Here is a 25155-nt window from a genome sequence, read left to right on the forward strand (position 1 = left end):
ATATTTAAAAAGGAGAAAATGAGTAAAGGTGAATTTTGAGCAATTTTGATGTATTATAGAGGCTAGAATAGAGCAATAGTTGAAAGGGCAAAGAGAATCAAGCATCTTTTTTTTCCCACTTTTGCTGTGATACAACATGTGTGTTCATATGTATACAAGATAGAAATAAATCAACAAAAAGAGAAAATAATGCAACAGATAGGGAATAACTTCAATTCTAAAACCTCTGACTAGATAGATAGAATTTAATCTAGCACAGAAATGGAGGGCTAGGCAAATCTCCATCGACTGTTGAATGGATAAAGAAAATGTGGTATATTTATACAATGGAATGGCCATCCACGTCATTGCAAATGGCAAGATTTCATTCTTTTTGATGGCTGAGTTAATAATATTCCATTGTATAAGTGGCAGTTATAGGGATTGTTTTTTTTGTTTTTGTTTTGTTTTGTTTTTTTTTTAAGATTTTATTTGTTTATTCATGAGAGACACAGAGAGAGGCAGAGACCGGCAGAGGGAGAAGCAGGCTCCATGCTGGGAGCCGATGCAGGACTCAATCCCGGGACTCCAGGATCACAACCTGAGCCAAAGGCAGATGCTCAACCACTGAACCAATCAGGTGTCCCAAGGAAAGATTCTTATAATAGGACTTTATAAGAGCAATAATGCTTAACCCCTCAAATTAGTTATTAATGTTATTGTTGCATGCAGGCAACTTTTAAACCATTATCTTTGCAATTGTGGTCTTTCATCTCCAGTAAATATTTTTCTGCATAACATGCATTGTTTATAATTTCATTCGTGGAGGATTTTCTGGCTTTGTCTGAATATGTTTTTATTTTGCTTTTGTCAATTTTTCTGAGTCTAGAATTCCAGTTGTTTTTCATTTGAGGTAATTTGTCAGTCTAATTGTCATTCCTGTGTAGATGACTTGTCTTTTTTTTTTTTAAGTGTCAAGATCTTTTCTTTCACAGTAGTGTGTCTAAATATGATTGTTTTAAAATATTTTCCTCCTGGGAAGTTATTGAGATTTCTTGACCTGATGTTTGATATCTTTCAACAATTTTGAAAGGTCTCAGCCGTTATCCTTTTAAATATTTCTTCTTTCTCATCCTCTCTGTTATCTTAGACTCCTTTGGTATATAGTCCATGTCTCTTAACTGCCATTTTATATTTTCCATGTTTTCTTTCTCTGAGCTACATTCTTGATAGTTTTTCAATACCGTTATCCTTTTCATTAAATTTCTCTCTATCTCTATCAAATGTGCTTTTTTATACATCAATAGAATTTTGATTTCAATTATTTTGTTTTTTTTTATTCCAGAAGGCCTGTCTGGTTCTCTTTCAAATCACTTGGCAATATGTATCATTTATTATTATCTGAAGAATTCTTTGCTCATATTTTCAAATCTGTTTGATGTGTTAAAATACATTAAACATTTATTTTTTTCTTTGGTAAATTCAATATCTGAAGTCTTTTGAAGTATGACTGCTGTGGTTTGTTTGTGGGGACATGGGAGTGGGGAGACCGAGAAATTTTCTTGTTCTTTTCTTTATTGGTGCCTAAACTTGCTTATGTGTTTAGTGATTTTATCAGTCAGCACATTTTCATTGAAATTTATCCATCGGGATCCCTGGGTGGCGCAGCGGTTTGGCGCCTGCCTTTGGCCCAGGGCGCGATCCTGGAGACCCCGGATCGAATCCCACGTCGGGCTCCCGGTGCATGGAGCCTGCTTCTCCCTCTGCCTGTGTCTCTGTGCCTCTCTCTCTGTATGTGTGTGTGTGACTATCATAAATAAATAAAAATTAAAAAAAAAAAAAAGAAATTTATCCATGGTGCATTCATGTGGCCTAAGTAGAAGCTGAGTTCTTCCTGAGAGGATTTATGTTTACTTCTGCTAGTTGCTTTTGAGTAACAGCAATTCCATTACAGATTCATTTTAAGTTCTGAAGAGAAGGTTTTTCAGGTAGCATGGATTTGAGCCACATAGGCTCTTAGGGATAGGCATGAAGATCCAAAACTGCTTAATTTTTCTTTCTTTTTCACTTCTTCATCCAGAGTGGAGTGAGGAAAAAAAAAATTATTCTCTGTCCTCTTTTGTATGGTGGGTTTACTTCTCACTCCCTCTTCCCTGAGGGTGAACACATGACATTGCACAAGATCAGGGGTTGCAACTCACTGAATTCTGTGGCATTCTGCAGAGGAATTCAAGGTACCCCCTAGAGTTGTCCAGTAAAATGGTTTAAATTGTGTTCTTTTGGTTTTCCAGCTTCTTACACAGGGATAACCCCTTACTCTTCTCCTGGCCCAAAGACTTTATCTTCTTTATCTGGCATTTTGCAGATATTCAGCTGTTAATGCAAAAACTCAATATCACCAGGATTGGCCAGTACCTTCCAAGACAAAGCTGGCTTTAGTACCAGCTTCCATTTCAGGATACATACTTTACTTTGTTTTTTTGTTTAATTTTTTTTCGCTTTTGTTTTTTGACTACCACAGATTTCTAACTTTCCTGTCAACTCTGCAATTCCTTTAAAAAAAGTTTGTTTTAAACTTATGAAGAGTTTTGTTTTAATTAAGAAACTCATTCAGTTTAGGGTATCTGTTTCAATATTTACTAGAGTTAGAATCCCACATATAGTACTAGTATTTGAATATATGTAGAGAACCATTTTATGACCATTGCATTCGATACAATAAGAACATTCGTAGATACATAAAACTAATATTTTATTTAATGATAATCTTGTATCCTTAGGAGACTAGTTTCCTTCCAGGTCATAATGTGCAACATTGTGTCTAGGAGAGGTTCCTTGCCTTGTCATACACCTTGTTTTATACCCAAACTAATTATTAGACTTTTAAATATTATCATTATTAATGAAAGGCAGAATTGATTTTTAGGCATTTTTCAAACTTCTTTCTTGCATTTGTGTGTTTTACAATGATAGTCTAATTAATACTGTCTTAAGCATTTAAATAAAAATATCATCCTATAAGCATTATTCCATAGAATCATAGTATGAATATTCTTTTGAGATGCAATTTCTTATATAGTTATAAGTGTATAAGTTTTGTCTCTTATTCCATTTAGGATGTTCTTATATATATATCCTAGTGTACTTAGGTAAAAATTTAAGCAAAATGTGTTTTTTTTTTCAGAATATATTTTTAGGATGAAATTATTTTATGCATTTATATTTTTATCTTTTCCCAGTGCCTGATAATGCACCAGAAAATATTACTTACAAAAACATATCTTCTGGAGAGATTGAGCTATCATTCCTTCCCCCAAGTAGTCCTAATGGAATCATACAAAAATATACAATTTATCTCAGGAGAAGTAGTGAAAATGAGGAAAGAACTATAAATACAACCTCTTTGACCCAAAGTATTAAAGGTAAAAATAATATATGATGTTTGGCATTTATATTAATATTGACAGTATGGCCACAAAATATCAGCTTGCTGTTATATTATAAATGGTAAATATGATTAGTCTTTTACAGGGCATGACAATTCTTTAAGTTAAATAAGCTAGGCATTTATTACAGTCACATGAAAAAATAAGTCAATCCTTTGTTACATTATCCTATATACTTTGTCTTTGTAATAGGACTTGCTGTTTGAAAAGGCTTCATTTTCATTTAGTTTTACTTTTGGAATTTTAAGAGTCATTTCATAGTTTGCCTCTTGCATGTTACTAAAGGATATTTTATAAGTCTTATCTATTTAATATCTTTTTAGGACTGAAGAAATATACCCAATACAAGATCGAGGTGTCTGCTAGTACACTCAGCGGTGAAGGAGTGCGGAGTGAGCCCCTAAATGTACTGACTGAAGAAGATGGTAATATAGTAGTGGATACTGATATATTTTGGATCCATCACATTTCAAAACAATATGTGTATAAAATGAAGATATAATGTAAAAAGTCTCATAGACTTGGATATCAGTTGTGTACCATGCCGGCATCATACAGAGATTTCACTGGCATGGAATAAAGAGAAACTAGCAAAGTCAGATTTGTGTTCAATAAAGTCAGGTATAAAATGTTCTTTTTTGATTCTGAAGTCTCCCGTGCTCTGTAAAAAATCAGTAATTCTTTTTCAAGGGAATTCTTAAGGCTAAAATTTTGGTCTGAATGGTTTAAACATCACCTAATGTATGTTACGACTGTGTTTTTCAGCTTTAATGTTCATAAGAATAGACATTTACATCGGTTTTGAGGTAGACTCTGTAATGTTAACCTACAACCTTTTTTTACCATATTAGGATTAGGTTGCGAATGAGTTCAGGCCTGTTTCCAGGTTTCTCTACATAATTTGCCAAGATGCTATTCCTGAATGTTAATAGCCTTCATATTGAATATTTAAACGTATCTTTTCCTAACCTGAATAAAATCAACTTTACTACTGAGACCACTTTACACTGGTACTTCACCAAGTTCTAGGCATATATCATGCTAAGAAAACTACTTCTGAGGAATGTATTTGGGATTTGGATTTGCATTTTATGTTTTATGCATGGTATATATTTGAGACTTATTTTTGTTTCTGCAAAAGGAAGTCCTGTTGTCATGGGGGGAGGGTCTGTATGTATCCTAAGTGTATCTTCCCCCGCCCTTCCAGTTTTCCCATCTTCAAGTTTGGTTGCATTCTGTGGATGTTCAGATTCTAGGCATTCATCAGGACAAAATGTGCATTATATACTTCTAGAAGAAGGAAGGCTTTGCTCTGCATCATTCTTATTTTATTCAAAATAACAGTCTTCAGAGCCTTCTCCTCTATTTCAGGTCCTTCCCTGTTTTTCCCTCCACCAGATTACTTCACCAAGGCATCCTAGTGGTCGGCTCTGGTTTGTCCCAGGTTCGAAGTACTCTCATGGATTGGTCTTCCTTAGTCATTGCCTCTGCTTACTATACTTATTTCTCCACCAAAACTCATATGTCCAAATTTTCATTTTTTCATAGTGCAGTTTTTTGTGTTAAGAAAAAGTTAAAATTAGCCTAATAAATAAATCCTTCCCAATGAGACAATTGTTAAAAACTGTGGCAGGGGTGAAGATAGCTCTTTTTTCCATTTTATTTATTTAATTTTTTCTTTTTTCCATTTTATATAATGCCTAACAAAGATGTGCTATATCATTTATGCAACGCCCTTCTAGATATAGTACCTAACTTTTCTTTTTCCAATTTAATGAAATAGTCCTGATGGTGAGAAATTAAGGTCTTATATGAAGGAACCCAAACCAGTAGTAAACATATATTCTGCACAGATTGTTTTTTTTTTTACCACTTAAATCAATAGTTTCAACTTACACCATGTACCTGAATTACCTGGACTGTTAAACTCACCATCTAAGTCCTTGGCCAAGTCATTGGTATAATTGCTAATGAACAGGGTGAAGAACAAGGCTCCTTTATTGAAAAATCAGAGCAAATTAAAGATGGATAAAGGACTGAGAAGCTTTGCTTTATTGGGTATCAGGTGCTCTTCACTCTCATGAAACTTGCGATTTAAGGGAAGAGATCTAAATTTGATTTGTGTATGGACAAATAATCTTAAAACTTTACTCACTGGTTTTTAAGTATTCCCCCAAATTACTCCTCAGGACAAAGGAGGGATTTTAGCTATTCTCAGGCATCAGAGAAAGTGTAGCTGGGGAAGTTATATCTAAGCTATGACCTAAAGGAAGGTGAGTGAAGAGAGAGGGTAGGATGAGAGATAGGAAAGACCATGTGAGGCCAAGGGAGGATGAGTCTGTGCATCCCCTTCGCACCTACTCTCATATGCTCTGTTATATGAATTGGATAGATTTCAAAAGATGTTATTGCATTTATGTATTCTAATTTTCCTTCCTTTTTTTGAAGTAAATTTAATTTTTTAAAAATTTATTTTATGACTGGAAGTTTGTAGCTCTTTTTAAGGATATTTATTTATTTATTTATTTATTTATTTATTTATTCATGAGACACACAGAGAGAGAGAGAGAGAGAGAGGCAGAGACACAGGCAGAGGGAGAAGCAGGCTCCACGCAGGGAGTCGGATGCGGGACTCCATCTCAGGTCTCCAGGATCAGGCCCTGGGCGCCTTCAGGCGGCGCTAAACCACTGAGCCACCCTGACTGCCCCTGTACCTCTTAATCCCTTTCACCAATTTCATTTTTTTTTATTGTGTTTCAGAATGCAGATGCCAGAATGATTAAATCTTAGTGTGCTATAGTACATATTTTGTTTAGTTGACATGTTAATTATATTAAGTTAGCAATAAAAAGCTTTACATAAAAAGGAAAATACCCAAGGATATACTAAAATTAAAAATAAAACAGAATTTCTGATATTTGACATGAAAGTCGTAAAGCATATTATAGAATAGAAATGCTTAGTTACAGCATACTATGTTCTATATCAGTACTATTTTTTATTGAAATCCCTTTTTTCCAATAATAAACAAAAGTTAAGTTTGCAAAGATGTTAGAAAAAAATACCATAGGCTTTTGTTTTGACAAATGAAAGAGTTCTCAGAATAATTCAGATCTTGGGAAACAGACATTTCCAAGTGACATATGGATTCTTGTGATAATCAATATTTGATAGCATTTTTATTGTAGGGCCTGTGAGAATACCAAATGAAAATACGAATATAGCTGTCACCATTATTCCTTAGAATTCATCTCATAAAACTTTTCTCTACTCAATAATTCTTTTGTTGTTGGAAAGTTGTTACCAAAATAATGAAAACACACATATACACATATAGGCATAGGTACACACACAACTCTAGTCGAGATTATTCAGAAAATCAAAAGAAATTAAAATAATTCAGGTGGCATTTTCCCCAAATTATTGGAAAAAAGTGATATGCACATGTGCTCATCTATAAGTTAATGTTGTTCAAAGATCTGGGCAAATTCTTAAAACTTCTACTAGCTACCTATGAGTTCACTTTCCATATATAACTATAACAGTGATAAAAAAAGTTGTAATTTATACTCTTCTATATGCAAAAAATTGTATATTAATTTTCTAAGACATTACTGTGGTGTTACACAGACCTGAGAAATGCCATCCTAAATGTTTTATCTAAATGTAAACATAAACTTGGCCAAGTAGGTTGCTAGTAATCTTTTTTAGTGCTTATACGGTGCAGGATGGCTAAGGTATTTGAATCCTTATGCTGTTCTAGCAGAATTAGAAGTAGACCCTAACCTGTCCATACTCTTGTTTATGTGCTACATTGGTTTTCTTTGTCACCATTCAATTTTGAAGACTCCGTGAACAGATTTTGATACTATTTTACAGTTAAATGACAACCGAAATTGAGGAATGTAGTTTTTATTTGTGAGGTCAGTCATTTTAACTTCTCTCCCAGTGTTATGCTTATCACTTTACCACTTCTTGAATGTGTGATTTTCTTCTACTTCTTTTTATTGTTTGAGGAGCACTTTCACAACATATTATATTTATTCACCCCAGTCGTCTTATTTTTACTAGAGGATGATAATTTACCGAGATGTACTTGAACAGTAGGTGAATCACTGTGACATACCCCTTGTTCTTTTTTCTCATGAAATATATTTTTCCATTGAATCACAGAAACAGATGTTCTAACACCACCATGCAAAATCTCTTTTTATCATCTCATTTTGAAAGTAAACAATTAGTCTCCCATGCTCACGAAGAAAGGCAGTGAACTTGATTCATTTACCAGCATGTTTATAATGAAAACTTAGCGCGTTTCCATTTTAGCCTTCTCTTATATATGTTTGATAAAATGTACTATCCTTACCCTAACTTTTCAGCTCCTGATTCTCCCCCCCAAGACTTTTCTGTAAAACAGTTGTCTGGTGTCACGGTGAAGTTGTCATGGCAACCACCCCTGGAGCCAAATGGAATTATCCTCTATTACACAGTTTATGTCTGGTAAGAATTTTTTTCTTTTTTGGAAATAGTTCTGAGAACAAGTATTAATCTGTAACATAATAGGAATGTAGTTTTTTTATTTCAGAATGTGATGCTACATTAAGAACCTGATTGTTAATGGGCTAGTTAATATGTTTTTTTTAAGAAACAAGTCTTTCCCATAGTATGCAGAGGTCCAAGCATTGTCAAATAACATAATTTTTGTACCTAAAAAAGTATATATCATGCATAATTATACTAAATTTCTGCTCTTAAAAGCCACTGACTGATCAACTTATGTGACTACAAGCATATAATTTAAACTCAGAGTTTTACACAAATATTCTGTATTGTCACTGTCTTGTTAAGTTTGAGCAGAACAATTTTAACTAAAATTTAACTGAAGAATATTTCTTCAGAAATATGTTATTTAAGGTCAAATTTCTAATGAAATTTAAGCAGTGTATCTATTTTTTTCTGATTACCTTTACCCTGATTCCCTATTTATGTCAGTTGTGAAAAAGATTAAATCCTATAGCACATCTCATGTCAATTGACATAGCTCTACTGCTTCATGAAAACTCAATACATAAAAACCCTCACTTTGATCTAACGTACGTCCTCTTAAAAATATTCACCAGTTATATATCTCATAGTAAATTTTAAATATTTAAACTCAGAAAATACAATTTATGTAATACTTTATATAACATAGGCATTTCTTAACCTTTATATTCCTGACTTGAAGGTCCAACATTGAGAGGCTACGATGTTTTAAAGAAGTCTACTCTTTACTCTCCTAGACTAAGACTTTTCTTTCCCTAATCTCTCTTTAAACCCTTCACATACCATTCTCTAGGACTACATTTTCCGTTTGTTGGCATTGCCTGATACCTAGTCATTTTGTCTAGTCATAGAGAAATTGAGAGTGACATGAGAAATACCAGTAGGAAGAGAAGCAATGAGAAGAAGGTAACTGTTCTCCTCTGTGGCCTGGTTTATCCATTTTTCATGACTTCATTCAGCAAAATTGATAAAGTGCCTATATACCAGTGAGCAAGAAGCCCATATGACTCCTGCCCTCAAGGAACTTACATTCCAAAGTGATAAATGGACTATATGTCTCATAAACAAATGAAGGAAAGTCAGGGAAAAGATGGCTACTTTTGATGGGATGCTTGAGGAAATCCTTTTTGAAAAAGTGGTTTTGAGTTACAATCTGGATGACAAGAAGGAGCTTTTTGTCATGTGAAGATCTGCCAGGTGGGATTTTCCAGGAAGAAAGAACATCAGCTATATAGGCTCTGTGAAGAAACATAATTTGTCATTTTGAAGACCAGAGAAGTCAGTGTTGTTGGGGGTTAGAGAGACAGAGTAATACTGAGGAGAAGGAGGCAGACAAAGGTCAGAAGCCAAGCCACAATAAGGATTTGATTTTTCTTTTTAACTGTAATAAGACTTATTAGAGAATTTTAAGTATGTTGGATACTCTATGGAGAAAGAATTGTACATGGCAAACTGTTAGCAGGGATATTAGCTCAGAGACTATTTTAGTAGTCTGGGGAATAGATGTTATTGACAATGGAATAGATAAATGGGTAGATTTATTTCTACATTTGGAAAGGAGAGTTGACGACATAGCTCTACTGCTTCATGAAAACTCAATACATAAAACCCTCACTTTGATGTATTGACTCTGGGATAAAAAAAGAGAGAGAGAGAGAGAGAGAGATGACTCGATGATGACTTTGCAATGTTTGACACTATTTTACTGAGTTAGAAAAAAATGAAAGTCAAACAAGTTAATAAAAGTGAAAATCAAGATTTTACCCGCTGGGGCTTCTGGCCCACACTGTGGGACAGTCTGGTCTGTCTGTATAGTGATCCTGCTGTCAGTTCCACTCCATAGTGGTGCTTTCTCTCTCCTGTTGTGAGGTGTGTCTCTTTTCTGTCTTACCTCATAGAATGGATTCTAAGTGCAAGGGAAGCCCCCTGAAAGTGGGGTCAGAGAATCTCAAGTCTGTGATACATCTCATCTGGCTCTTTGGGAATCCCGCTGCTGCCCACCTGCAGTCATAGCTTCTAGTTTCAAGATGCTGATCTTCTGTTTTATCCTTGATCCAACCTCAGGCTTCTTCTAGTGCCCTGGCTCCCTTGGCACGTCTGTCTCAACCTTCAGGTAGCTAGATGCTCTCACCATTCTGCAGTGGGAAGATGCAAACGGTGACTTCCACATCCTTCTCTAACTCCAGATGATCTGCTAGAGGGCTTTTAGATCTTGCTGAACGTGGTAGCATACTGAAAACAGAGATTTTCTAAGAGGCTTGTCATTTTTCTCTTCATCCTGAAAAGGAGCAAGCCCCTCTTCCTGTCATTCAGAGAGTTATTCATAGAGACATTGGACCAGAGAAGTTGCTCCTAGGATCAGCTGGAGAGTTTAAGATTGCAAAATTAGGGTGGTCAGTACATGCTGTATCCTCCAAGAGAACTACCTCCCTCCTCTGTAGAAGGAGCCAGGGACCTCCTGTTAAGACTATTTAAGTATATTCCCAGTTGTAGGCTGACTCAAAAAGAAACACTTGAAAACCCTCCTGGATCACAGCAAATTCATCAAAACTAGCAAATAGCCAAAGAAGCAAAGCATTAGGTAGCAAACAATCTTAAGACTCTTCTAGGGAAAGAAATCCTTGATCCAGGGCTGCTGTATAATCTGTCAAAAACAGGCTATGACATGTATTTTACTGTGGACTGCCTGCCTGAATCTAGAATGCTACTGAAAGTTATATGTATACACACACATACACACTAAGCAGGCAGGATCTCAGCCTCTCCATTCAGAAAGTTCCACTTCAATAAATAAGACACTCTGAAGTCAAAGAAGCCATAAGAATCATGCTAACTTCACTGGTTTCACAATCCAGAGGCAAGGTTCAAGTGCAGCTGCCCCACGGCCTGTTTTGAGTAAGGTGTCCTTGTGAAAAATGAACTTGGAGTCCAGTTGTGGGAATGTGGCCACTTTATCCTGACTTGTTCGGTTAAAGAGCCGTTCAATGACCTTCCAAGTGCCTGAGTGTGTGTGTAACAGTACTACTGGGCAGCCAAGCCCAATACAGCTATTGGAATGAATATGTGAATCTTTCTTTTTAGGTGTTAAAATAAGGATTTTTTTTAAAAAGGATACATAAATTTATTAAAACTCTAAAGATATTTCACAACTTACTGAAATTAGAGAAATGGCTTTTAATATATTAAGTCTAGCAACTTAGACATCCCAGGAATTAGATTTCAAAGGTCAGAGAAAGAACTCCTTATTAAAGGTTTTAACATTACATTTTTTTGTTGTTAACCTGGGACTTGGAACACTTTTGGAAACATGGGATTAAATTCTGGCGCTGCCATTCAATTATCTGTGTGGTTCTCTTAAAATACCGTATAAATGGTGGTATCATTATTAGCAGCATTCCTGTTTCAGGGATTCACATTTCCCTCATACTTCTCAGGTTCCATTATTTTTGTTGTTCCAATTATCACCAAACTGTTTTTAAAAACAACATCTTTGGATGTTTGCTATTTTCAGTTTGTCTGTAAAATGCAAACTGCCGATTTTATTCATTATACTGGATGACTTCTCTGTTTGTCATGAATATTTCTCTACAAAATGAGGGTTAACGTGCAGACATTTCTGACCAGCGATGGCTAAAATTAGCCATCACATTTGTGATGAGTCACATTTGATTTTTAGATGGCATGCTCATTTTTTAGTTTAAAAAATTTCTTTAATTTAAATTCAATTTGCCAGCATATATTATAACACCCAGTGCTCATCTCATCATGTGCTCTCCTTAATGCCATCCCCCAGTTACCCTAACCTCCTATCCACCTCCCCTTCTGCAACCCTTTGTTTATTTCTCAAAGTTAAGAGTCTCTTATGGTTTGTCTTCCTCTCTAATTTTTCACCACTCAGCTTCCTCCTCTTCCCTTATAATCCCTTTTACTATTTCTTATATTCTGCATACAAATGAAACCATATGATAATTATTATTTATCTGATTGACTTATTTCACTCGGTGTAATACCCTCCAGTTCTATGCACGTCAATATAAGTGGTAGGTATTCATCCTTTCTGATGGCTGAGTACTATTCCATTGTGTATATAGACCACATCTTCTTTATCCATTCATCTGTCAAAGGACATCATGGCTCCTTCCACAGTTTAGCTATTGTGGATATCGCTGCTATGAACATTGGGGTGCAATGTCCTATCATTTCACTACAGCTGTATCTTTGGGGTAAATGCCCAGTAGTGAAATTACTGGGTTGTAGGGTACCTCTATTTTTAACTTTTTAAGGAACCTCCCCATTGTTTTCCTGAGTGGCTGCACCAGTTTGCATCCCCACCAACAGTGCAAGAGGGTTTCCCTTTCTCCACATCCTCACCAAAATTTGTTGTTTCCTGTCTTGTTAATTTTAGCCATATTTACCAGTGTAAAGTGGTATCTCATTGTGGTTTTGATTTGTATTTCCCTGTTGACAAGTGATGGGGAGCATTTTTTTTTCATGCGCTTGTAGCTCTTCTCCGTTCATGCCTTCTGCTAATTTCTTGACTTGATTCTTTGTTTTTTTGGGTGTTAAGTTTGATAAGTTCTTTATAGATCTTGGGTACTAACCCTTTATCTGATATGTCATTTGCAAATATCTTCTCCCATTCTATAGGTTGCCTTTTAGTTTTGTTGACTGTTTCCTTTGCTGTGCGGAAGCTTTTTATCTCCATGAAATACTAATAGTTCATTACTGGTTTTGTTTCCCTTGACTTTATGGACGTGTCTTGCAAGAACTTGCTGTGGCCAAGGTCAAAAAGTTTGCTGCCTGTGCTCTCCTCTAGGATTTTGATGGATTCCTATCTCACATTTAGATCTTTCAACCATTTTGAGTTTATCTTATGTAAACTTAACTGCATTTTATTTTTTAATCTTTTTTAACTTCCTGCATTTTAAAATGTTTCCTTTTAAAGTTTGTTTTGTGAGATAGTTTTTATCATTTATCAAGATGGTAAATTAGCATTTTTTCCTCAGTTATATTGATAAATTGTTTATTTGTGTCTAAACAATAAACAATCTTTGCTTTGCAAGAGCAACCTCCATTAAATAAATGAATCCCTGTTAGAACAGTTAGTTTCTTCTTTTAATATACTTTGGATTGAGGAGTAGTATTTTAGTAAACTGATACAACGCTCATTTATTTACCTTATATAGGTCTCCCTTGACTTACAGTAGGGTTACATCCTGATAAACCCATCATAAGTAGAAAATATCAATTAAGTAAAAAGTGCACTTACTACACCTAACCTGCAGAATATCACAGCTTAGCCTAGCCTACCTTAAATGTGTGTAGAACACCTATATTAGCCTATAATTGGGCAAAAACATCTAACACAGAACTACTTTACAATAAAGCATTGAATATATCTTGTAATTTATTGAATACTTTACTGAAACAGAATTGTCATCTGGGTACAGAATGGTTGTAAGTGTATTGGTTGTTGATCCTCATGACTGTGTAGCTGACTGGGAGCTGTGGCTTGCTGCCTCTCCCAGCATCATGAGAAAGGATTGTACCGCATATGGCTAGCCTGTAAAAAGTCAAAATTTAAAATTCCAAGTACATTTTCTACTGTGTATTGCGTTCACACCATCATGAAGTGGAAAAATCCTAAGTTGAACCATTGTAAATTTGGAACCACCTGTTGAATTCAACTTGGATTTGTTTAGCAATTTTGCTTCTATATTTTTAGTAAAATTTAACAGTTGTTTCTTTTTTGTTTTGTTTTGTTTTTAAAACTTCTGAGTGAATACCGTATAAGGGATAGCTAAAAGACTGGAGTGAAAGTAATGCTGAAAATTCTAGCTTATATACAAATCTTGGCTTTTAAATGTTTCTATTTTCTTAGTAGTAATTTTGAGAAGTAATTCTGAATCAGTGTGACAAATGTTTATTAAACTCTGTGGGGAGATAAAGAATATATATAGAATTTAAAAATGATTGTAGACTAGAGATGAAATATATGTGTTAAATAATTCTAAAAATATTTGCTAAATAATACATTAGGAAGTCAGCTCTTTAAAAAATGCCATTGGTCAAATAATGTCCCCCATAATATAAAAGTTTACCTTTGGAAATGGCCTTCTATATGCTAAAAGTATGTTAAATTCTGTTGCTTCCAGTTTTTGAAAATATTTAAATACTACCTGTTTGAGTATACAATATAGATCAGAAAGGGAAGATTGTAAAGTTAGAATGATATGCCAGGAGAACATCTCAGTGGACACAGTGTAGTAGTCTCCTTATCTGTGTTTTTGCTTGCTTTGTTGTTTCCTGTCACTTAACCACTTAACCACAGTCAACTGCAGCCCAGAAGTAGATGATCCTCCTGACAAATCATCAAAAGTTCAATAAAAACCTAATGTTACATCTCAATGCCTACATCATTCACCTCGCTTCATCTTATCACGTAGGCATTTTATCATCTTACATCATCACAAGAGGGAGGGTGAGTACAGTACAATAAGATATTTTAAGAGAGAGAGGCCACATTCACAATTTTATTACAGTATATTGTTTTAATTATTCCATTTTATTATTAGTTTTTGTCGTTAACTCTCTTACTGTGCCTAACTTATAGATTAAACTTATCATAGGTATGTGTATATAGAAAGAAACATAATATACATAGGGTTCAGAACCATCTGTGGTTTTCGGCAGAAATCAATGGAGGTCTTGGGATGTATCCTCTATGGATTGGAGGAACAGTTGTGTATGTTTGGAGGCAAGCACAAATGAACTGTGCCAGGAAGTTGATACGTAGCATTGTAGAAATGGAATATTAGGGTCAGATTGGGGTGGTAAGAGAAGCAAGCACAGATAGAGGGAGTGATTCAATACAAGGATGCCCTTGAATTGTTTAACTTGAGGTTTCTAATGGGTTATTAAAATCTCCATCTCAGTTCTGTCTTGCTAGTCATTTCTCTGAGTGACCTGGATGAAGGTGGGTGCCAAGTCACAAACAGGCTACTTGTGGGCCACCTGTGCTTTGCTGGACCTGTGAGCTTTTGAAAAATTTTAAATAGAATCCTGCAGCATTTAACAATGAATAGATCTCTAGTAAAAATTCAGGTTCCCTAGTTTCTTACAGAAATTGTGAAGTTTCCCATATTCCCCATGATAAAAATCAGCTGGAGTTGAATAGAAGCTGTCTTTAGATGGAGCATTTGCTTGGCAATTTACCACAGTTCCCACCACACCCTGTTTCAAATCCAGTCTTCTTAGTCATGTATTTTGCTCGTGTGGATCTTTACACCCTCAATTTATGGGTCTCTTAATCACATTTGTGATATGTACACAGCTGGGAGAGATTGTGATTTCCTTGCATTGCAGACTGGGGGAACAAATCATCTTCGAGAACTAGGCAACAGTGCTCAAGAAGGATACTATAGTAGAATTTTGAGACAAATGTGTTCAGTATACTGAACCTATACTTTCTTATTTATTTTTCATAAAAATACCATAAAGAGAATATTGTTCCCATTCTGTAGGTGTGGAAAATGAGTTCTGAGGTTAAGGAGTTACTTAAGTTTACAGAACTTGAAGAAGACAGTAAGAATTCAGACCTAGATCTGTCGTAGTCCTAAATCATGTTTTTCTCAAATCACTCTGAATAAGTATTATAACTGGCATTTGTTCTAAATACTCAGCAGTATACTTACAGGATTAGGGAAGTCTTTGATAAAAATATTTGTGATAAACACTTATGGAGTTATAATAAATTGAGCTTATTGCATCAACTCAAATGGGCTATTTCTACAAAAAAAATCACTGGCTTGTTTTTGGTCTGCATTAGTTGATGGACTATATTCACTGTGAGAGAATAAGTATACTGTTTCATGTGTACACCATTTGGATTACTGGTCTCTGCCTATAGTATATAGAAAAAGTAGAGCTTGTTCAGGAATAAGTGATACAGATGGTGAAAATACTCAGGATCAAGGCATGTGAGAAACTGCTGGGAGAATGGGAAGAGGTTTCAGTTAAGGCTTTTATTTTCAAGTGCCTGGACCCAACCTAAATTGGCTTAAGCAAAAATGGGAATTTATTGGCACATAGCTGAAAAGTCTGTGATATACGAACCCTGGAGGAGCACAAATAATTTCATTAGACGTGGTTAACAGTAAGAAGCTTATGTGGATAACAGCAAAATAGCCCTATATCTTCACTATAATAATACAGGAGGAAAGCAGGAGATGATGAAGCTAGAGAGGTAGGCAGCCCAGATACATGAATTTTTGAGGCTTGAATAAAGGTATACATATATTTCTATCTGTCCATCTATCCAGAGAATCTGAATCTCAATATTGTATGGGATTTTAAATTTTAACTTTAACCATGTACCCAAAGATCACACTGCAAGAGAAAATACCCCAAGGATTTTCCATTCCTCTTGTAATAAAATCCAAGCTTTTTATTCTGGCCTGAGGAGTTGCATCCACTCTCAGGGAATGAAATCTTTCTCCTTCAACTCAAGCACAATCCCTCCTCCTGTCTTCTTGTCCTTAATTCCTTGTGTCTGCTCCAAGATCATGTCAATAAATGGCTCCTCAGCTTCAAACTCATTCTCTTTAATGCCCTTTTTCTTTAATCTTATAAATGTGTCTTTTCTGCTGAAGGGAAACAAGACAAAACCAAGCCAAATCAACCAGCCAACCAAATGACGACAATAAGAATGACAGCAACAATAAATAAATACCCTACTTTCACTCAGACTTTCTCTGAAACTGTAGAAAAGATTTAGGATCATAGAATATGCAGCTATTTATGTCTTGCTAGTTTGGGATTATTTAATACATGACTGCTGGTGTATTAGTACTCCTCACTCAGCTATGCAAAGTAAGTGTTCTAGTGTAGAACATAGAAGAGAAGTTTCTCATACTGGGAAAATTAGTGAAAATCACTGGTTCATAGAGTAAGAGATTATTTGACAGAGTCAAGTAAGTGGATGTTGAAATTATTATTGGAAGTGTTATTTAGTGAGTGAAATGATTAATCTAGAATATTTAGGTAACAACAGATTATAGCTTTGAAAATAAGTACATAGGAATGGACAAGGATGGATGTATCATTACCCACATGGAACAAAATACCAAATGATGATTAGAATTAAGATCATGACTTTTCAATGAAGATCATGTGTAGAAAACCATTCATGTTTATGCTTAGGGAAATGGAATTTGTTTCAGTCTTCTCCAGTGGTTTTGGTACTCAAGATTTCTTCACTGGCAGTTGTTACTTAACATGATCTCAATGAGATAAGAGATGAGCAAAGAAAGTGATAAGCCAGACCAAAGAAACTGCTTATATACTCTAGAATTTCCTTTATGTCCTAGATGTCAAAATGTGGTCTGTCTTCTGAAAAAAAAATCATACCTTAATGAGGAAATAACTTGATTTTAAAGACTCCATTAATCCTATCCCAAGACATTTTCTTGGTGTTTACCAATGAGTATAGACAGAAAACCTGTATCCTATTTTTGTCCAGAACAGTTTCAAGGTCATTTAAATTATTCCAATGCCTCAAATTCAAGAAAGTCTTAAAATGTTCTAATAAGTTTCTAGAATTAAATCAGTAAAATGAGTACACTAAGGACTCCCTTTAGTTTAAAAATTTACACTGACTAGGAGGTTTTTCTGATGTTGAAAGTTATATATTTTAGAGATTAAGTATTGTTGGCATTTTATTCCTTAACTTTTGACACAGTTTATACTTTTGGATATGTAAGACTTAGACCTGTTTTTTCAGGGAAGCTTCTTTTCTTTTTCTCCCCACCATACTCAACTCCCTATTCTACTCTCAAACCTTGCAAACTAAGTTTCTAGTCAACAATTCCCTGCATCTTTGGGAGCTATAGTGTATTCTCTTTTTCTAGATGTTACCAATAGTCAAATTTTACTGATTTGATTTTTTTGCTCATCTCTTTTTCTTTGCTGTTAGTCATTGGTGGGGCAGGTTGGGGGGAGGTGTTGTCCTTGTCCTTAAAGGGATTTTATTGTTATTAATGAATTGTTTTATAATTATTTACTATTTTGTCAAATTTGAGGACAGGGGCTGATTCTTACTCATATTTATTTCTAACATAGTTCCTGAATAAAGTAGACATTCAATAAATTTTGTCAAATTGATTGCATACATATCTCTAGATTCAAAGGGACTAGGGAAAGCATCTGTCCTTCTTTGTTTGGAACACTAACTAGAACAATGCCTTTCTAATTCTAATATATATTGTGTTCCATTTAAGACATTACAATAAAATATAGAAAAGAAGATGTGTACATTATTCAAAAAAGAAAAAAGGACCACAAAAAACCAATATACATGTGAAAAGATATTCTATCTCACAAATGGTTAAGGATGTACAGATTAGATTTTGGGGGGAGGCTTAAGCTTACAATAATTAAGAAGATTAATATCCATACTAGTAATAAAAGTTTGTCAAAAGGTGTGCCCTCACACATTGTTGTTGTGGGTCTAAGTTATAATCATTTATAATTTGGAACAGTGATCATTAAAATTTTTTTTAAAAATTGATTTAATGATTACACTACTGGGAATTTAACCTATAGAAATCCAAGTGCCATTATGGAAAGGTATTTGTGTAAGAATGATTATTGTGTCATGGTTTGTAACTAAAAGGGCGGGCCACCTGGGTGGCTCAGTGGTTGAGCATCTGCCTTTTGCTCAGGTCCTGGGGCCCTGGGATCGATTCCCGCATCGGGCTCCCCATAGGGAGCCTGCTTCTCCCTGTGCCAGTGCCTCTGCCTCTCTCTGTGTGTCTCCCATGAATAAATAAATTAAATCTTTTAAAAAATTTAGAAATAAAAGAGAGAGAGGGAGAAAGAAAGAGAGAGAGTGGGAGAAAGAGAAAAAGCAACCTAAATGTTGATCTTACAGACAAATGGCTGAGTAACTATGATACATCGAAATCAGGTAACTACAAAAAAGTAATGATATAGATCATTGTTATTATCACATAGATCATAATAAGCAAAAAAAAAATCAAGATATAGAAAAACATATACTTTTATAAATGGAAATAAACACTAATGGAACACCTAATATTCCTATTATGATATTTTCAAACTAATCAAAACAGAGATATTTAAACCAGTTAAAACCAAAAGATTATAGCAGTGTAAAACCTGGGTTTCTTATGCACAGGACAGAGTCACCCATGTGAGCTTCAGGATTGCTCACTGAGACTGTGCTTTGGAGAGCAGAAAGCTCTGGCATCCAGCCAGAGGTTCATGGGTCTTTCCTCCAGTCTGGCGACTGCATTAAGAGCAAGGAGGGAGTCAGATCCTCAGAGATAGCAACACTTCTCTCTTTTATACTTCCTAGTTCTCAGTTGTTTAGCAAACTGTCTCTTACTTATTTAAGATATGTTCTGAACTTGGATCAGAAATTGACATTTCAGTTGAAGTTTGCTTAAGCTCAGATATTTTTTTTTTACCTTACTCATTAAAATATCAGCAACAATCCTAAATTCCAAAAGAAAAACGAACAAGCTTCAAACAGCAAGACATCAGTATCTGAAAAATTTTGTTAGTACTAGTTTGTCCCAGGGTAAATCAGTATAGATGTAGAAACTATATCCATATATCCTAAGGTGGATTATTGGTTTTGTTATTAAGACGATTTGTAAAGACTATTTTCTTCTTAGTGAAATATCTGGATATATGAGACAAAATTTACTTTTGACTCACCTTTTTCAGGTAATTGCCTCCATTCTACATCATCTGTGGAACATAATCAGGGTTATCCTTATTGTAGGCATAGTCATCTGCAGTATTTTGTTGTGAAAGTCAGGGCAAGCAGGTAAGTAATGCAAGGCATCAGATAGCACTGAAAAATAAGCTTGAAAAGGAATTTTAAAAATAGATAAAATGCAATTAGATTACTTTAGTTAATTTCATAGCTTTGGAGATCTGAACTGGATTAACCATACTGCAGTGTTCTAATGACCTGTGACCAATGACAGGAGTATGGAATAGGGTAAAGTTTCTATGACAAGGCATCTTTCTCCAAGACTAACAGCCACAACATTAAGGTCTAAAAGCCTCCTCCAGGGTCTCAATGAAGTCCCTACTGCTTCTGAGAGAGGCTGTCTGATGGAACTGTTTCAAATTGCTCAATAGCCTTGCTAATCCTGCCTGTCTCCAATCACATACTCTGAATCCATATTTTTCTCACTGTGGTAAGCTTTCCAACTACTTTTTAGATAACCATACGTGATATTTGGAGTGGATTGATGCTTTTGTAATAGTAAAATGGTAAAACCGTGCCTGAAATGTATGTCTTTGTGGATACCCTTAATTATTTCAATGGCAAAGAGAGAACATTTTATATTCAGAAAAAATATCCATTTACTTCTTGGGTGCTTTGTGAAACCATAGAGGAAAAAAAAATGAGATTACAGAAGAGATAGATACTTTTTCTGTGATGTTGATCATATTCCCTTACTTACATTCTTTCATAATTAATTGCTCTTAAAAATCTAAACTTTTTTGAAAAGAAGTTTCATTCATTTATTTGAGAGGGAGGAGGGGTAAAGGGCAGAGGGAGAGAGAGAGAATCCTCCAGCCGACTCCCCACTGAGCACTGAGCCTGAGGAGGGGTTGGACCAGGACCTTGAGATGATGACCTGAGTTGAAATCAAGAGGATGCTTAACTGACTGAGCCATCTAGGCACTCCTAAATTTCTTTTGAAATGCAGTTTTCAGCACTGCTATATCCATGTTCATTTTTTTAATTTAGATTCTAGTCTATACTTAATTCAAAGCTATAGAAACTCCACGAGCATGGCTGAAATAAAATAATTGTAGTATTATATTACTTAGCAACATTTTGTTCTGTAGACTTTCTTTTCCCCCTTGGGATTTCAGTACTTACTTGGAGAGTTTTAATCAACATTTATTTGTTTTTTCTTTTCTGGAATGACATTTTAAATACTTCTAAGATTTTAATTGGATAAGAGACATGAGTTCTACCTTTTTCTTTTTTGTATTTGTATGTTATACAGACATTATTTCAGTTTACTTACAATTAATACATAATTTATTACTATAAATTAATAATTAAAGGATAATTAATTAATATAATTAATAAATGAAGGATAACCCACAAGCTCACTATTTTAGATGATACTACTATTCAGATATTTACTATTTTTTTAATTGGTCTAAGGTAAATATTATTTTTGTACAATATATGAAAAGTGAATTTGACAAAGAGTATAAATAAGATGTTGTGTACACTTAAAAAGACCAAATATTTGAACAACTAAAAAACATGGGTATGAAAAGGAGTGATGTAACTATGTAGACTACATAGTATTCCTAGGGATCTATTAAAATCAGTCCAAGCAAATTCTAATATGAACATCCTATTAGCATTTGAATGAATTTTGAATATACTTGAAAACAAATTTATTTATTGAATTCTTGATTTCGCTCTTTTCAGCATTTCAAAATAAGTGACATCTTTATCCAATTAGTCCCGATTAATATATTTCTGTGCATTAATGTTGCTTATTTTTAATGTACTTGTGCTCAAAATATATATGTAGCGTTTAATAGTCAATTTTACAGATAACTTCTTTTTTTTCTCATAGGGATAGATCGTCATTAAAAACTATCAATGTAACTGAAGCATCACTAGAGTTCTCAGATTTGGACTATGATGTTGAATATAATGCTTATGTAACAGCTAGCACCAGGTTTGGTGATGGGAAAATGAGAAGCAGTATCATTAACTTTCGAACACCCGAGGGAGGTGAGTTCTTTTGGATGTAGGTCAAGTAAAAGAATAACCTACTCAGAAAAAAAAAAAAAAAAGCTTTAAATATCAAAATGAATTAGTAAGCCTAATACCTGTCATCATTTTGGAGGCAAACTTGCTTTTTGGTCACTTCCTAGCTGTGTGATGTTCGGAAAGTTAATCTTTCTGTGCCTGTTTCCTATTTGTATTAATGGAAACAATATATACCTATTCTATAGGGTCCTTATAAAGATTAAATGAGTTTATATTTGTAGATGCACTCAGCACAGAACTTGACACTTAGTATGCATTTATGTATTTCCTAAATGAAACAAAATAAAATGCATGAAGTCAGCTCGCTACCTTTGTTCTCTAGTATTCAATTTCAAGATTCTAAGTTAAATTATAATTTCATATTATGTGTTTTATACTGGAAATTCGTTATGATGTTGTTTTCAAATACAGGGAGGTAGGCATGTTTTAGAGCTGGGATGGTATTTTACGAGTAAGAAATCTATCTGTCAGCTGCCTGGATGTTGCATTGATACAGTGTGAGAGAGATGGTCCAATGAGCCTATGAATTTCATTTCTGACTTTTAATTAGCTGTTATTCCCAATTTAAATTTTCTTTTGAAAAATAATGCTCATCACTTATCAATGACAGGTAAAATTTAGAACATTTCAGACATCATTTGGAGCCACAAGTATAGTTTTTTGTTCAATTATTTGTTTTATAGCACCAAGTGATCCTCCCAAAGATGTTCATTATGCAAATCTCAGTTCTTCATCAATAATGCTCTTTTGGATGCCTCCTTCAAAACCTAATGGGATTATACAATATTATTCTGTTTATTACAGAAATACTTCGGGTACTTTTGTGCAGGTAAGACCTGAATTTTCTCCTGGTTCTTTATTTATAGTTCTTTATTTATAACCTTCAGTTTTATTGATGATGATATAGACTTAGCATGATAGAAAAATCATTTATCTTACACTGATAATTATGCATAGACATTTTATAAAACTCCCATTGACATTGAAAAAAATGTGGTGGAAATATGTCAGATACATTTTAATCTAGTTATGCATGTTCACACATTTCAAATGTATTGCTAACAATGAAGCTACCATCTATTTAAAAATCTGTATATAAATATGGCCCTTAATTCCACTTACCCAAGAAGTGTTGTCAAAGGAGTTGATGGCTTAATTTACCATCAATTATTTCTTAGCTAATTTTTTCCCCTTTTGTTTGTATACAGTATAAATAGTTTTCATGTTTGGATGTGTTTGCATATTTCTCTTCAATTTAAAAAAATTTCATCTGCTAGCAGGAGGGGTTGTTATTATTATTTAGCATTAGATGTAATAAAACCTCTAGGAATATGATTAACTAAAAGTATGCAAGGCTTTAGGGTCGCACAGTTTTCTCATGTGAATGATAATGGTTATGGAAATAGTTAAAATGCATTTCATTTAGAGAAGTATTTTCAATTTACTCAATAGAATTCCTTTATTTATCCAAACCAAATACTTTTTTTCAAACCAAATATTTTATAGAACTCTAATAGAAGAACATAGATAAGTCTTAGTAATTTTGAATTGTCCAGTTGTGTTTGTGACTGACATCATTAATTTAACCACTAGAGTTAGTTCTTGGAATCAGCAATCTCAGGAAGTAGAGCATGCTTTATTGTATTATTTGCCTTACTGTATCTATGATGCAATTTAGGTTTGATCAGTAGAGTCAGAGCAGAATTTTGCCAGCTGTCTCAGAACTAACCTAGCAGTGAATAAGAGAAAGTCAAGGTTGGTTTGTTTTTTACATTCTGCTCAAGGCCATCTAAGGGTGAGGGTTGAATAAGTGTGACTACTTAAGACTCCATGCCAAAAGGAAAACTACTCTAATTCAAGACATGAAGGGCAGCCTGGGTGGCTCAGCGGTTTAGCGTCTGCCTTTGGCCAGTGATTCTGGAGACCTGGGATCGAGTCCCACGTCGGGCTCCCTGCATGGAGCCTGCTTCTCGCTCTGCCTGTGTCTCTGCCTCTCTCTCTCTCTCTCTTTCTGTGTCTCTCATGAATAAATAAATAAAATCTTTTTTAAAAAAAGACATGAAGATACAGATATATACATCATTATAGATGTAGATTTTTAAAACAAATACCTTAAGTGTGGAAGGAGGAGGATCCTTTTTTCCCCTTCTATGTACCTTAAACGATTTTGCTATTCCTTTTTGTTCTACTCTATTTGGAGGAAAGAAATGGGATTGTTTACAAATTTACAACGTGTCTTTATGTCATGGAAGCCATTCAAATGCAGATTTTTCTTCTTTCAAGCATTTAACAGAAATATTGCAGAGTGGCGTCCATAGTTCTGAATCTTGGCAAAGATTTTGCCTCTGCACAGTTTACTTTATGACCTGTATATAAAAAATTCTGTTTTGGTTCTCTTGGTCGACATCTAAATAATGAAGTGTAAACATCTAACTACGGTTTCAACATGATCTTATGAGCCTATTTATTCAAACCTGGGTATATGATACCATCCCACTTACAATTCATCTATCTTAGAAAATGTAATCTTTTATTAAATAACCTTAAGAATGCTTTTAAGTGTGACAGCTGCAAGAGGGCACAGGCTAATGATGTGAAAACAGTTCTCATATTGCTCGGAGTTCATCTGTGCCTTAATTTGTTCCTCAAGTTAGTGTTAGATACAGCATCTTCACTTCCATATTTTCTATTTTGAGTTGGGAGAATAGAAGAAATCCTTGAGATAAAAATCATGTAGCAGAATAAGTGTATTGCTTTTTTCTTCCCCCTTCTCTTTCCCCTAGAACTGTGTAGAACACCTCAAGCATGGTACATCATAACCTGCTTTCCATTCCTGGTATCTGCTTACTTGTCTTAGCTCCTATACCATAGCAAATAACTTGAAGAAAAGGGTCATGTAACACTTATCTTTCCATCCCCTGAAGTCCTCCGGCACTGTATCATACATAGGTTTAGTGCTCAATATTTTTAGTTGAAGGAACATAAAATTATTATAATAGACCAACTTTATTTTTGGTTCTTAGTTATAATTATGGAGCATTTGAACTTGAAATGATTTTTTTCCTTCTTCTTACCTTAGGGAATTTAATCTCTCTGCTACCATTTGTTCTTTTTTCCATTGTTGTACATTTTGTTTAGTGTGTTAACTCTTCTACATTTTCATTTCTACCCACTTACATCCTGTCTCCTCCTGTGCCTGACACAGTGTCTTACTATACTAAAAGAATGCTAAATGAATAGTGTACTGGTTGATTAATCAAATTTGGAAGGTTTCACTTGTAAATGCATTTACATAGTAAGTCTTAGATAATTAGAGCTGAAAGGTATTTTTTTTTT

At 34.5% G+C, this 25155-nt stretch overlaps 1 protein-coding gene and 1 long non-coding RNA gene across 2 annotated transcripts in view; one reads left to right on the forward strand and one right to left on the reverse strand.

The window, feature by feature from the left end:
* The window catches only part of PTPRQ (protein tyrosine phosphatase receptor type Q), a 246833-nt gene that overhangs the window by 93743 nt on the left and 127935 nt on the right, over positions 1 to 25155 (forward strand). The window contains 5 exon segments of the mRNA XM_038558531.1: positions 3219 to 3401; positions 3749 to 3850; positions 7805 to 7925; positions 21620 to 21780; positions 22503 to 22648. Of these exon segments, the coding sequence (XP_038414459.1) occupies positions 3219 to 3401; positions 3749 to 3850; positions 7805 to 7925; positions 21620 to 21780; positions 22503 to 22648 (713 nt within the window).
* Positions 1754 to 25155, reverse strand: part of LOC119869330 — a 67451-nt gene continuing 44049 nt past the window's right edge. The window contains exons 3-5 of the long non-coding RNA XR_005370406.1: positions 19713 to 19863; positions 3251 to 3302; positions 1754 to 2352 (exon numbers count right to left, since the gene is read on the reverse strand). This is a non-coding gene — a long non-coding RNA (uncharacterized LOC119869330). The remainder of the gene's footprint in view (positions 2353 to 3250; positions 3303 to 19712; positions 19864 to 25155) is intronic.

This window comes from Canis lupus, chromosome 15 (genome assembly GCF_011100685.1).
Source record: "Canis lupus familiaris isolate Mischka breed German Shepherd chromosome 15, alternate assembly UU_Cfam_GSD_1.0, whole genome shotgun sequence".
Taxonomy (NCBI): domain Eukaryota; kingdom Metazoa; phylum Chordata; class Mammalia; order Carnivora; family Canidae; genus Canis; species Canis lupus.